General features: G+C 35.0%; 1 protein-coding gene across 1 annotated transcript in view; it reads right to left on the reverse strand.

Annotated features, from left to right (window-relative positions):
* Positions 1–8,486: 8,486 nt before the first annotated feature.
* The window catches only part of LOC143250370 (lysine-specific histone demethylase 1A-like), an 8,396-nt gene continuing 573 nt past the window's right edge, over positions 8,487–16,309 (reverse strand). Inside the window, exons 2-4 of the mRNA XM_076500814.1 lie at positions 14,813–15,055; positions 13,573–13,654; positions 8,487–9,389 (exon numbers count right to left, since the gene is read on the reverse strand). Of these exons, the coding sequence (XP_076356929.1) occupies positions 9,145–9,389; positions 13,573–13,654; positions 14,813–15,055 (570 nt within the window). The 3' untranslated portion in view covers positions 8,487–9,144. The remainder of the gene's footprint in view (positions 9,390–13,572; positions 13,655–14,812; positions 15,056–16,309) is intronic.

A 16,309-nucleotide genomic window follows, 5' to 3' on the forward strand; every position in this document is an offset into this window, starting at 1 on the left:
CATATAGACTCATACAACATCATACATACAATAACACCATGTCCAGTATTAAACAGTCTTGCTAAATGAAGTCACATCTAGACTTATACAACATGATACATACAATAACACCATGTCCAGTATTAAACAGTCTTACTAAATGAATTCACATATAGACTCATACAACATGATACATACAATAACACCATGTCCAGTATTAAAGTCTTACTAAATGAAGTCACATATAGACTCATACAACATGATACATACAATAACACCATGTCCAGTATTAAAGTGTTACTAAATGAAGTCACATCTAGACTCATACAACATGATACAATACAATAACACCGTGTCCAGTATTAAAGTGTTACTAAATGAAGTCACATCTAGACTCATACAACATGATACATACAATAACACCATGTCCAGTATTAAACAATCTTGCTAAATGAAGTCACATATAGACTCATACAACATGATACATACAATAACACCATGTCCAGTATTAAACAGTCTTACTAAATTAAGTCACATCTAGACTCATACAACATGATACATACAATAACACCATGTCCAGTACTAAAGTCTTACTAAATGAAGGCACATATAGACTCATACAACATGATACATACAATAACACCATGTCCAGTATTAAACAGTCTTACTGAATGAACTCACATCTACTCATACAACATGTTACATACAATAACACCATGTCCAGTATTAAACAGTCTTACTAAATGATGTCACATCTAGACTCATACAACATGATACATACAATAACACCATGTCCAGTATTAAAATATTCCTAAATGAAGTCACATGTAGACTCATACAACATGATACATAGAATAACACCATGTCCAGTATTAAACAGTCTTACTAAATAAAGTCACATATAGACTCATACAGCATGATACATACAATAACACCATCACCAGTATTAAACAGTCTTGCTAAATGAAGTCACATCTAGACCTATACAACATGATACATACAATAACACCATGTCCAGTATTAAACAGTCTTACTAAATAAAGTCACATGACTCATACAACATGATACATACAATAACACCATGTCCAGTATTAAAGTCTTACTAAATGAAGTCACATCTAGACTCATACAACATGATACATACAATAACACCATGTCCAGTATTAAAATCTTACTAAATGAAGTCACATCTAGACTCATACAACATGATACATACAATAACACCATGTCCAGTATTAAACAGTCTTGCTAAATGAAGTCACATCTAGACTTATACAACATGATACATACAATAACACCATGTCCAGTATTAAACAGTCTTACTAACTGAAGTCACATATAGACTCGTAGAACATGATACATACAATAAGACCATGTCCAGTATTAAAATATTCCTAAATGAAGTCACATGTAGACTCATACAACATGATACATAGAATAACACCATGTCCAGTATTAAACAGTCTTGCTAAATAAAGTCACATATAGACTCATACAACATGATACATACAATAACACCATGTCCAGTATTAAACAGTCTTACTAAATTAAGTCACATCTAGACTCATACAACATGATACATACAATAACACCATGTCCAGTATTAAAGTCTTACTAAATGAAGGCACATATAGACTCATACAACATGATACATACAATAACACCATGTCCAGTATTAAACAGTCTTACTGAATGAACTCACATCTACTCACACAACATGTTACATACAATAACACCATGTCCAGTATTAAACAGTCTTACTAAATGAAGTCACATATAGACTCATACAACATGATACATACAATAACACCATGTCCAGTATTAAACAGTCTTACTAAATTAAGTCACATCTAGACTCATACAACATGATACATACAATAACACCATGTCCAGTATTAAAGTCTTACTAAATGAAGGCACATATAGACTCATACAACATGATACATACAATAACACCATGTCCAGTATTAAACAGTCTTACTAAATGAAGTCACATCTAGACTCATACAACATGATACATACAATAACACCATGTCCAGTATTAAAATATTCCTAAATGAAGTCACATGTAGACTCATACAACATGATACATAGAATAACACCATGTCAAGTATTAAACAGTCTTACTAAATAAAGTCACATATAGACTCATACAGCATGATACATACAATAACACCATCACCAGTATTAAACAGTCTTGCTAAATGAAGTCACATCTAGAGTTATACAACATGATACATACAATAACACCATGTCCGGTATTAAACAGTCTTACTAAATAAAGTCACATATAGACTCATACAACATGATACATACAATAACACCATGTCCAGTATTAAAGTCTTACTGAATGAACTCACATCTACTCATACAACATGTTACATACAATAACACCATGTCCAGTATTAAACAGTCTTACTAAATGAAGTCACATCTAGACTCATACAACATCATACATACAATAACACCATGTCCAGTATTAAACAGTCTTGCTAAATGAAGTCACATCTAGACTTATACAACATGATACATACAATAACACCATGTCCAGTATTAAACAGCCTTACTAAATGAATTCACATATAGACTCATACAACATGATACATACAATAACACCATGTCCAGTATTAAACAGTCTTACTAAATAAAGTCACAGACTCATACAGCATGATACATACAATAACACCATGTCCAGTATTAAAGTGTTACTAAATGAAGTCACATCTAGATTCATACAACATGATACATACAATAACACCATGTCCAGTATTAAACAGTCTTGCTAAATGAAGTCACATATAGACTTATACAACATGATACATACAATAACACCATGTCCAGTATTAAAGTGTTACTAAATGAAGTCACATCTAGACTCATACAACATGATACAATACAATAACACCATGTCCAGTATTAAAGTTTTACTAAATGAAGTCACATATAGACTCATACAACATGATACATACAATAACACCATCTCCAGTATTAAACAGTCTTACTAAATGAATTCACATATAGACTCATACAACATGATACATACAATAACACCATGTCCAGTATTAAACAGTCTTACTAAATAAAGTCACAGACTCATACAGCATGATACATACAATAACACCATGTCCAGTATTAAAGTGTTACTAAATGAAGTCACATCTAGACTCATACAACATGATACATACAATAACACCATGTCCAGTATTAAAGTGTTACTAAATGAAGTCACATCTAGACTCATACAACATGATACATACAATAACACCATGTCCAGTATTAAACAGTCTTGCTAAATGAAGTCACATATAGACTTATACAACATGATACATACAATAACACCATGTCCAGTATTAAAGTGTTACTAAATGAAGTCACATCTAGACTCATACAACATGATACAATACAATAACACCATGTCCAGTATTAAAGTTTTACTAAATGAAGTCACATATAGACTCATACAACATGACACATACAATAACACCATCTCCAGTATTAAACAGTCTTACTAAATTAAGTCACATCTAGACTCATACAACATCATACATACAATAACACCATGTCCAGTATTAAACAGTCTTGCTAAATGAAGTCACATCTAGACTTATACAACATGATACATACAATAACACCATGTCCAGTATTAAACAGTCTTACTAAATGAATTCACATATAGACTCATACAACATGATACATACAATAACACCATGTCCAGTATTAAACAGTCTTACTAAATAAAGTCACAGACTCATACAGCATGATACATACAATAACACCATGTCCAGTATTAAAGTCTTACTAAATGAAGTCACATCTAGACTCATACAACATGATACATACAATAACACCATGTCCAGTATTAAAGTGTTACTAAATGAAGTCACATCTAGACTCATACAACATGATACATACAATAACACCATGTCCAGTATTAAACAGTCTTGCTAAATGAAGTCACATCTAGACTTATACAACATGATACATAGAATAACACCATGTCCAGTATTAAACAGTCTTACTAAATGAATTCACATATAGACTCATACAACATCATACATACAATAACACCATGTCCAGTATTAAACAGTCTTGCTAAATGAAGTCACATCTAGACTTATACAACATGATACATACAATAACACCATGTCCAGTATTAAACAGTCTTACTAAATGAATTCACATATAGACTCATACAACATGATACATACAATAACACCATGTCCAGTATTAAAGTCTTACTAAATGAAGTCACATATAGACTCATACAACATGATACATACAATAACACCATGTCCAGTATTAAAGTGTTACTAAATCAAGTCACATCTAGACTCATACAACATGATACAATACAATAACACCTTGTCCAGTATTAAAGTGTTACTAAATGAAGTCACATCTAGACTCATACAACATGATACATACAATAACACCATGTCCAGTATTAAACAGTCTTGCTAAATGAAGTCACATATAGACTCATACAACATGATACATACAATAACACCATGTCCAGTATTAAACAGTCTTACTAAATTAAGTCACATCTAGACTCATACAACATGATACATACAATAACACCATGTCCAGTACTAAAGTCTTACTAAATGAAGGCACATATAGACTCATACAACATGATACATACAATAACACCATGTCCAGTATTAAACAGTCTTACTGAATGAACTCACATCTACTCATACAACATGTTACATACAATAACACCATGTCCAGTATTAAACAGTCTTACTAAATGATGTCACATCTAGACTCATACAACATGATACATACAATAACACCATGTCCAGTATTAAAATATTCCTAAATGAAGTCACATGTAGACTCATACAACATGATATATAATAACACCATGTCCAGTATTAAACAGTCTTACTAAATAAAGTCACATATAGACTCATACAACATGATACATACAATAACACCATCACCAGTATTAAACAGTCTTGCTAAATGAAGTCACATCTAGACTTATACAACATGATACATACAATAACACCATGTCCAGTATTAAACAGTCTTGCTAAATAAAGTCACATGACTCATACAACATGATACATACAATAACACCATGTCCAGTATTAAAGTCTTACTAAATGAAGTCACATCTAGACTCATACAACATGATACATACAATAACACCATGTCCAGTATTAAAATCTTACTAAATGAAGTCACATCTAGACTCATACAACATGATACATACAATAACACCATGTCCAGTATTAAACAGTCTTGCTAAATGAAGTCACATCTAGACTTATACAACATGATACATACAATAACACCATGTCCAGTATTAAACAGTCTTACTAACTGAAGTCACATATAGACTCAGAACATGATACATACAATAACACCATGTCCAGTATTAAAATATTCCTAAATGAAGTCACATGTAGACTCATACAACATGATACATAGAATAACACCATGTCCAGTATTAAACAGTCTTGCTAAATAAAGTCACATATAGACTCATACAACATGATACATACAATAACACCATGTCCAGTATTAAACAGTCTTACTAAATTAAGTCACATCTAGACTCATACAACATGATACATACAATAACACCATGTCCAGTATTAAACAGTCTTACTGAATGAACTCACATCTACTCACACAACATGTTACATACAATAACACCATGTCCAGTATTAAACAGTCTTACTAAATGAAGTCACATCTAGACTCATACAACATGATACATACAATAACACCATGTCCAGTATTAAACAGTCTTGCTAAATAAAGTCACATATAGACTCATACAACATGATACATACAATAACACCATGTCCAGTATTAAACAGTCTTGCTAAATAAAGTCACATATAGACTCATACAACATGATACATACAATAACACCATGTCCAGTATGAAACAGTCTTACTAAATTAAGTCACATCTAGACTCATACAACATGATACATACAATAACACCATGTCCAGTATTAAAGTCTTACTAAATGAAGGCACATATAGACTCATACAACATGATACATACAATAACACCATGTCCAGTATTAAACAGTCTTACTGAATGAACTCACATCTACTCACACAACATGTTACATACAATAACACCATGTCCAGTATTAAACAGTCTTACTAAATGAAGTCACATCTAGACTCATACAACATGATACATACAATAACACCATGTCCAGTATTAAAATATTCCTAAATGAAGTCACATGTAGACTCATACAACATGATACATAGAATAACACCATGTCAAGTATTAAACAGTCTTACTAAATAAAGTCACATGTAGACTTGTAAAACATGTCACAATGATACCCTCCCTGTCTAGTATTAACAAACCTCTTTTTTACACTTTTCATGCAGGTAACATCTTGTAATTTAAAACTAACAATATACCATTTCCATATTGAAGCTGATAATACAGTGTGTGTCAACAACTAATGATATTCAGTGTGTTATACAAAACTTGTTTGATTATGGTTTCAACAGAATTTGATCAAACAATTTTTACACTTGTGTAAATATGGGTGAACGATATTGAGATAAAGGCACTTAACAAACTGAAGGTCTGTTTCAACATGTTTACATGAAAATGAGATTAGTTCAATAACCTTCTAGACATGTAGTAAAGAAACTTTCATAATAAATTGTTAAAACAACGTTCATTTTGTTAACTCTGATTTTATTCAAAGAGTCTACAATACAAAGAAAATATCAGCTAACCTTGCTATTTTTCAGTATTCAATCTATACATTGGCTAGAGAAACCCCAAATTGACATGAAACACAAATTGTGCAAGAGTACACTAGAGTGAAGATGATTCTTGAAACAGCAGTTTTGGGACAGACTAGAAGAGACGCTTGTACTTTATGTTGTACAAGTGTGGAGTGAATTGTATTTTGTCCGAGTACATTTTTAAAACATCTGTACTTGTTATCCACATTCTCAAGTTGCTTTACAAAAACCTTTTTAAGACAATTATAGCAGAATTACAACAAAACAAACAGACTCACCTTGGAACTCATGGATTGAAGGATTCTCATAATCCTAATAACAAACCCTCAACCAATCATGTTGCCATGATGAAGTGATATTCTTACCAACAACAAAACATTTGGATATGAAGGTTACCAAAGTGTCCATTAAACTTTCTTTAACTCTTAATGATACTGTTACACAGAGATGTTGGTTACTACTAGGTCACTCTCTTGATCCTGTTACACAGAGATGTTGGTTACTACTGGGTCACTCTCTTGATCCTGTTACACAGAGATGTTGGTTACTACTGGGTCACTCTCTTGATATTGTTACACAGAGATGCTGGTTACTACTAGGTCACTCTCTTGATCCTGTTACACAGAGATGTTGGTTACTACCGGGTCACTCTCTTGATATTGTTACGTAGAGATGTTGGTTACTACTGGGTCACTCTCTTGATACTGTTACACAGAGATGTTGGTTACTACTAGATCACTCTCATGATACTGTTATACAGAGACGTTGGTTACTACTAGGTCACTCTCTTGATACTGTTACACAGAGATGTTGGTTACTACTAGGTCACTCTCTTGATACTGTTATACAGAGACGTTGGTTACTACTGGGTCACTCTCTTGATCCTGTTATTCAGAGATGTTGGTTACTACTGGGTCACTCTCTTGATATTGTTACACAGAGATGTTGGTTACTACTAGGTCACTCTCTTGATATTGTTACACAGAGATGTTGGTTACTACTAGGTCACTCTCTTGATACTGTTACACAGAGATGTTGGTTACTACTAGGTCACTATCTTGATACTGTTACACAGAGATGTTGGTTACTACTGGGTCACTCTCTTGATCCTGTTATACAGATGTGTTGGTTACTACTGGGTCACTCTCTTGATATTGTTATACAGAGATGTTGGTTACTACTAGGTCACTCTCTTGATATTGTTACACAGAGATGTTGGTTACTACTAGGTCACTCTCTTGATACTGTTACACAGAGATGTTGGTTACTACTAGGTCACTCTCTTGATACTGTTACACAGAGTTGTTGGTTACTACTAGGTCACTCTCTTGATATTGTTATATGGGAAAATTGGGAGTTACTTCTGGATTACTCTCTTGATATTGTTACATGGAAGTATTGAGAGTTATTACTGGGTTACCTTTTCAATGTTGTTACATACAAATATGTTTGGGTAATAGTTAAAACAGAAAGTGTAATTTTGGTAAGCGTTTTACATAAAAACACTACCTACGAAAAAAAACTGCTGTAAAAAACGACACCTTGTTGTGGAATTGTTCTTATTTCCTGCCTGGTTTTAAAACTTACTAAATACTCTGAAATGAACTGTGGGTATAAGAAAAATAAAATATAAGAAAACATTATCAGGTTTGTGTGGGAAAACAATTAGGAGAAATAAGCATAATATGTTTGTAAAAATCTTCTTAAGGCTAAGAAATATCGTTTTCAGTCTCCACAAGGTGGTAATAAAATTTCAGTACATGATTTCACAAAGTATCTCATTTTTATTGCATTAAAACAAACGTTGGTTCATAGGTTTTTGCATCAAACTAAGGCAGACTATTAACCCAATGTTTCTACCTTAGTCTGAGGTAGATTATTGACTCAATGTCTTTACATCAGATTACTGACCCAAATTTTTTAGTACTGGACTAAAGCAGCCTATTGATCAAATGGTTTTTTATTGGACTAAGGTAGACTAGTGACCCGATGTTTTTATATCAAACTATGGCAGAATACTAATATTTTATTTTTTTAAAATATGGCAGACGTTGGGTTTAAATGCTTTGAGTGTATGGAAATAGTTACTTTGGGTAAATTATGGACTCAAAAAACATAACTGTTGCTAGTTACTTCAGTATTCCATTAAACGTCAATACGCATGTTTATTGTTTACGTTAATAAATTTCTAATTATATTCACTGTGCAACAGATTAAAACGATTGGCTAATACCTTTAGTGACAGATGTTTTCTAAATAAGTCTGTTGATTTCTTCAATTTTTCACGAACATACCCAGAAAATACAGACCCTTGTAAGGCAGTGATACTGATGACCTATGACCTTAACGATACGAACAAAACGTTTAAGATCAGTTCTTACACAGCTAGTAAATTTAAATCGAATGACGCTGAAGACAATCACTGAACAGTTGACAGGGGCCGGGGCGTTTGCCGTGGTAAAGCGTACGGACAACCGAGGAACTGGTCGGAAATGCGGCCAGCTTCCCGCAACCCACTAAGCAGGGCTCCGTGGACGGTGGCTGGATAATTTCGGATGGTGTGTTCCCCGGCGAAGAAGAGGCGAGGCATGGAGGTGGCTTGGGTGGACCCGGGAATGACAGAAGGAGGAGTTACAGGTGTGGCCAATATGTCGTAGTCGTTCCCTGTGTAAAATACAAAACAGATTAGAACTGGCGTCACTAAGAAAATCCAGAAATGTTGCATAGGAAGATGTGTCCAGTCAGATAGTTAAAACAAAGTTATAATGTAGTTCTTTATCAAACTGTATATGATTTTCAATATGTACCAAACCAAGGCTGTAATAACTTTCTTTCATCTGACAAGACCACCTTCATGACTACAGGATGAAAAACTAGCAAGTTAGCCTTTTAATTAGTTGGTTAATTAGGCCTAACAAGATTATTAATGTTTATCTAATTACTTTTATCCTCACAGTTTACAATTTTCCCACCTAAAATACGCACGATTCTGACGAAAGGATTCTTACCCTCACCACACACACACTTTTCACACCGAAAATAACGTATGATTCTGATTACATATTTCCTACCCTAACCACACACACTGTTCACAGAAGTTTCGCCCATGCAAACATGGTTCGTGGATACAGCATGGGTCATTAAACCAGTGAAACAGAGCGAGGGCTTTTATAGTGGTGATATGTAGGTAATATTTTAGGTCCTTCTTAACTCAGAATTTAATAGCTTATATTAATCTGGAACTATGAATAGTATTATATCATTGCATATAATTTATTATTTGATATTGTAGTTTGTTGATTATATTAAACAACATTACAAGCTGAGGAAAGTGTTACATATGTCATTGCAAAAAGGAAAATGCAAGTTGAAAGGTGGTTACGTTCGAAAGTTATACAAACGCAAGCTGAGCTGGTAGTCCCTAACTTTGAACCGACAGACGCACGATCCCTAGTCAACCGCACCCATCACTCTAACTCTTGTCTGTTTTAATGAAATTAAAGGAGTTGACTGTCATTCTTATAATGCACCAACGACATTAGAATGCGAAATGAATTTCTGAAACAGCTGGGGTGCGAACCACGAACCCTAGGATTCGAAGTTGACAGTTTTAATCACTAGCCCATGCTATGTAAAATGATGTAAACTATCAATATTATAGATATATATAAAATACAAAAGTCACGAACAATCGGTAGTGAATATTCATGTTGACCAATAAATGTACCAGAAGTCGAGAAGGTACGTACGTAACTATTTAGAACAGGAAAGTTGTGCGATCCTGTCTTCAGTCCCGTGTACGGTCTGATGCTTGAAGGTTTTATGTTTTGTTTCGTATTAAGTCTTAAAAAATATCTAATACATATCTCCATAGTACAGAGTATAAATCAAATTATGCGCTGGTTGAACTAAACAGTAATATTTACTCTTTTTGTATTTTAAAATGGGCCGTTAAAAGCTTTAGAAAGTGAATTATTAGTTTTTCGGAATATTAGTTTTATTTTTCTATTAAGATTTGTAATGAAAACGCGCTACTTGTTCCAGAAATTCCATTCCTGTCACAAGTAGAATTATAACCACGTGATTGTGAGCCACACTATCCACCCCACATTGACCAAGGGCAGGAAATTTGGCTTCAGAGTAGTTCGCGCTCTTGGTAAACAATGAGGCCGAATGAATCACATCAGCCCACATTTATGAAGATTTACAGTTATTACCTAACTTAATCCTATAAGGCTGAACATATGAACAAGCTTTAAAATATGTCAGACACGTATCTTCTGAACTTTGAAGTTACATTACAATACGAAACTTTCTTGGTTTTCATTTATATGGCGCGTTAATCTAACAAAAGACTTAACACTCCTACGAAAAGTGGGGCCTAATAGGCCCCAGAGCAACTTTAAAGGTTATTAATATTAGGCTAATAAATTTGTATTTAAATGAAATTGCCATTTCATTTGTAGTTAATGAATCAAATTTCCTGCAAAGACATCAAACAACAAACACCACAGTAGGAACTTAACCCCGAACCGTACTGTCATTAGTCTTCAAGCCTACCGTTTAACCACCAGGGGCAAACGTTACGTCATTAACGATATATTAACGAACCAATAAGACTACAGAAAGAGACATTGTTCTCGTCCGTATTTACTCATCCAAACTGTTGAGAACAAAGACACAGTTAACCTCTGACATCTGCTTGATGAGATGAAATTATACTTCACATAAAACTGTTATATTTCTCGAACCAGCAATACCAGCTTATTTTAGAATTGTGCTATGAAAAAATAAGAGGTGGGCAAACCTCTTGGAAATATTTCTCTGCATTTATTTACAAACATCTCCGTGTATTTTATTTAAGCTTTGTCAAGTTAAAATCTTAACACCTGCTTTATCTAGACCCCTGGCCGCTTCTTAAGGAAGTATATACTGTACAAATATACGTTACCTAAAATTAAGTGAGGTAAGGATGTTAGGGGTTCTCTGAAATAAAAGGTCAATTTGTTTGTTTTTTGAATTTCGCGCAAGATACTCGAGGGCTATCTGCGCTAGCCGTTCCTAACTTAGCAGTGTAAGACAAGAGGAAAGGCAGATACTCATCACCACTCACCGCCAACTCTTGGGCTACTCTTTTCTCAACGAATAGTGGGATGGACCGTCACGTTATAACGCTTCCCCGGTTTAAAGGGCGAGCATGTTTGGTGCGACGAGGATTCGAACCCGCGACCCTTAGATTACGAATCAAACGTCTTAACCCACCTGGCCACTAAAAGTCATAATTCAGCTCTGGATCACAAGATTGTTAATGAAATATACCTATGTAAACAGATGTGTCTAAGTGCGTACGAACGTGTGGAACTCGTGGTCTGAGATTAAAGTACACGTTATGCAATATACTTGAATATGACACCTGGTAAAAATGAATGAAGTTTTATTTATGCTCTAAACCTCTCGGAATTCTGCTAAAAAATAAACTTCAAGACTTAGCGTTTATCTACTACAAATACAAATCATATACCTGGGCACATCACAGACACGATCACTAAAGGATAAGAAATGTGTATAACTTGGGTTTACATTTCATATATTTAAAAAAAAAACTGGTTAGTAAGCAACCTCCGGGGCTGAGATCTCCCCCTCCCCAAATAGCGTTATAAGAGTGACAGTCAAAACCTACAATTAAATACATTTGAGTTTACACAAGTTTTAAAAAAACTGGTTAGTTAGTGTGCTAACCTCAAAACAGCGTTATAAGAGTAACGGTCAAAACCTGCCATTAGATACATTTGATTGTGCATAAGTTTTAAAACTGGTTAGTATGCTAACCTGCGGAGTTGAGGTCTCTCCTCCAAATAGTTATAAGAGTGACAGTCAAAACCTACAATTAGACACATTTGAGTGTACACAGGTTTTAAAAACTGGTTAGTGAGTGTGCTAACCTCAAAACAGCGTTATAAGAGTAACGGTCAAACCTGCCATTAGATATATATTTGATTGTGCATACGTTTTAAAACTGGTTAGTGTGCTAACCTGCGGAGTTGAGGTCTCTCCTCCAAATAGAGTTATAAGAGTGACAGTCAAAACCTACAATTAAATACATTTGAGTGTACACAAGTTTTAAAAAACTGGTTAGTGAGTGTGCTAACCTCAAAACAGCGTTATAAGAGTAACGGTCAAAACCTGCCATTAGATACATTTGATTGTGCATAAGTTTTAAAACTGGTTAGCATGCTAACCTGCGGAGTTGAGGTCTCTCCTCCAAATAGTTATAAGAGTGACAGTCAAAACCTACAATTAGATACATTTGAGTGTACACAGGTTTTAAAAAAACTGATTAGTGAGTGTGCTAACCTCAAAACAGCGTTATAAGAGTAACGGTCAAAACCTGCCATTAGATACATTTGATTGTGCATAACTTTAATAAAAACTGGTTAGTGTGCTAGCCTCGGGGGCTGAGGTCTCTTCCCCTCCTCCAACAGCACTTCAGGGGTGCATTAAAATGACGGTTAAAACCTACTATACGGTCGACTAGGAGTAGCCAGCCATCTTGTAGCATTGCGCGAAGTTCTATAAACAGACAATTCGTTAAAAATCATAATGATAAATTTTACCTAATTTTGTATGTAACACCACCTATAAAAAGTTTAAAATGGGCCTGCGTGTGTACAGGATATCCTGTTACCACAGTTACTCACGAAATACGCCAGCATTACCACCATGTTAAGATTAACCATGTATACACATAAATACGCTCACAAGATACAAGTAACTCATAGGATGCCACGAACTTTGTGCTTTGATCTAAGTTTTAAAACTTTTCGATGAAATCAGCACTGCCACTCACCAGAAGAGCCAGTTGCGACATACGTGTAAGAACCACGTGACCATGGATCGGCTCGCCAACGAGTAACCACCGTCTCCTTGGGCTAAATAGAAAAAAAAATGTAAACTTAGTAATTTAACAGTTTCAGCAAAATTCTTTAAGGCAGTTGTTTCCTTCTGTAGTGGTTCCTTCTGTAGTTAGTGGACTATTATGACAGTTACGTAGGTGTAAGAACTGTGTTAAGGTAAGAACAACAGGTACAGAATTAAGACATGACGCAGGATTGTGTTAAGGTAAGAACAACAGGTGTAGAATTACGACATGACAACAGGATTGTGTTAAGGTAAGAACAACAGGTACAGAATCAAGACATGTCAACAGGATTGGGTTAAGGTAAGAAGAACAGGTGTAGAATTAAGACATGTCAACAGGATTGTGTTAAGGTAAGAACAACAGGTGTAGAATTAAGACATGTCAACAAGATTGTGTTAAGGTAAGAACAACAGGTGTAGAATTAAGACATGTTAACAGGATTGTGTTAAGGTAAGAACAACAGGTACAGAATTAAGACATGGCAACAGGATTGTGTTAAGGTAAGAACAACAGGTACAGAATCAAGACATGTCAACAGGATTGTGTTAAGGTAAGAACAACAGGTACAGAATCAAGACATGTCAACAGGATTGTGTTAAGGTAAGAACAACAGGTACAGAATTAAGACATGTCAACAGAATTGTGTTAAGGTAAGAACAACAGGTATAGAATTAAGAAGTGTCAACAAGATTGTGTTAAGGTAAGAACAACAGGTACATAATTAAGACATGTCAACAGGATTGTGTTAAGGTAAGAACAACAGGTACAGAATTAAGACATGGCAACAGGATTGTGTTAAGGTAAGAACAACAGGTACAGAATTCAGACATGTCAACAGGATTGTGTTAAGGTAAGAACAACAGGTATAGAATTAAAAGAAGAAATACAACGAATGCTAAGTTGTTGCTTATAGCTGTTGTATTTGTGTGTTGTTGTTAACAGGGCAATAAATGTAATAATTTAAAAACAGAAAAGAAAAACAACAAAGTTTTGCTGATGAAAATTATACAAAACAAGGGTTACACTTTACGTACTTAGATTTGTATATATCTTACCACACACACATAACATAACAGCAGTTTATCGTGATTACAAGTAATGACAAGCTTTGTATATACGTTCCCGAAGCGAAATACAAAACAAGTATGTAAGAACAAACTCAACTTACTTGTGGAACTGCACTGTTTCCGAAAATGCCTTTTAGAACGGCGATACAACGACCAACGATGACGTCATCACTAACATTTTCCATGATGGCGGCCGCCTCACCTGCGACGAGTGCAAGAAGAACAGGAGCACGATACAGGTTCCAAAAGAGGAACAATTCCCCTCTGCTGGCCGTGGTGCTACCGACATGGCCGAAGAGGTTGGCATTTGGATCCCAGAATACTCGATCAAAGCAAAGTACCACCTAGAAATACGTAACGACCGTATACATACACGTGACACAAGACCGACAGGTTTTAACGAATTAATCTACTGTACTCAAACTGATCGCTTGCTTACTATAGTAAATTCCCACACCAACCCATAGCCCCAGAAGGTGATGAAATTCATCAAAAGTTTCACATGACCTATTATAGTCCTTCACCTAAGCCTTCTTTACAGATGTTGAAGCAAAAGTACCCGTCCTCAGTGACGGTTTCTTTGTTTGGTTTGAATTTCGCGCAAAGCTAGACGAGGGCCATCTGCATTAGCCGTCCCTAATTTAGCAGTGTAAGACTAAACGGAAGACAGCTAGTCATCACCACCAACCGCCAACTTGAGCTACTCTTTACCATCGAATAGTGGAATTGACCGTCAAATATAACGCCCCCATGGCTGCAAGGGCGAGCATATTTGGTGTGACGGGGATTTGAATACGCGATACTCGGATTACGAGTCGAATGCCTTAACCACCAGACCATGCCGGGCCCCAAAGTGACGGGAAAACTGTAAATTAATCTATCAATTTAAATTATTTCATGAACTTTAAAATGTTTATTTATACCACCAATTGTGAAAAGTAATTGTTGAGTATTTCAGTCATGCTAAGAACTGCTCAATAATAACATACGATAAATCTACATTTTTATTCTGTAACTTACGTCAAATTTTAGGCTCGTAATCTGAGGATCGCAGGTTCGAATCCCCAGTCACACCAAACATGCTCGCCCTTTCAACCGTAGGGGCGTTATATTGTGATGGTCAATTACATTATTAATTGGTAAAATAGTAGCCCAAGAATTGGTGGTGGGTGGTGATGACTAGCTGCCTTCCCTGCTAATTATATTGTGACGGTCAATTCCACTATTAGTTTGTAAAATAGTAGCCCAAGAATTGGCTGTGGGTGGTGATGACTAGCTGCCTTCCCTGCTAAATTAGGAACGGCTATTGCAGATAGCTCTCGTGTAGCTTTGCGCCAAATTCAAAAACAAAACAAACGTCACATTTTGAAACATGACTGATACTGTGATTAATTCCTAATAATTTATTGTAAAATATCCTGCTTGTGAAATATTGTTATTGATGTCTGTTCTACCGGTATCATCAAAAGTGAATGTTGAGGTTTGCCTGCGTACAGCTTTTCAAACGGGAAACAGACGAACGCTCAGATAAACACATACACACCACGGTTCACAGTAATATAAATATATATATATGTAAAACAATAAACATAAAAAAT

Source organism: Tachypleus tridentatus, chromosome 5 (genome assembly GCF_004210375.1).
Source record: "Tachypleus tridentatus isolate NWPU-2018 chromosome 5, ASM421037v1, whole genome shotgun sequence".
Classification (NCBI taxonomy): Eukaryota; Metazoa; Arthropoda; class Merostomata; order Xiphosura; family Limulidae; genus Tachypleus; species Tachypleus tridentatus.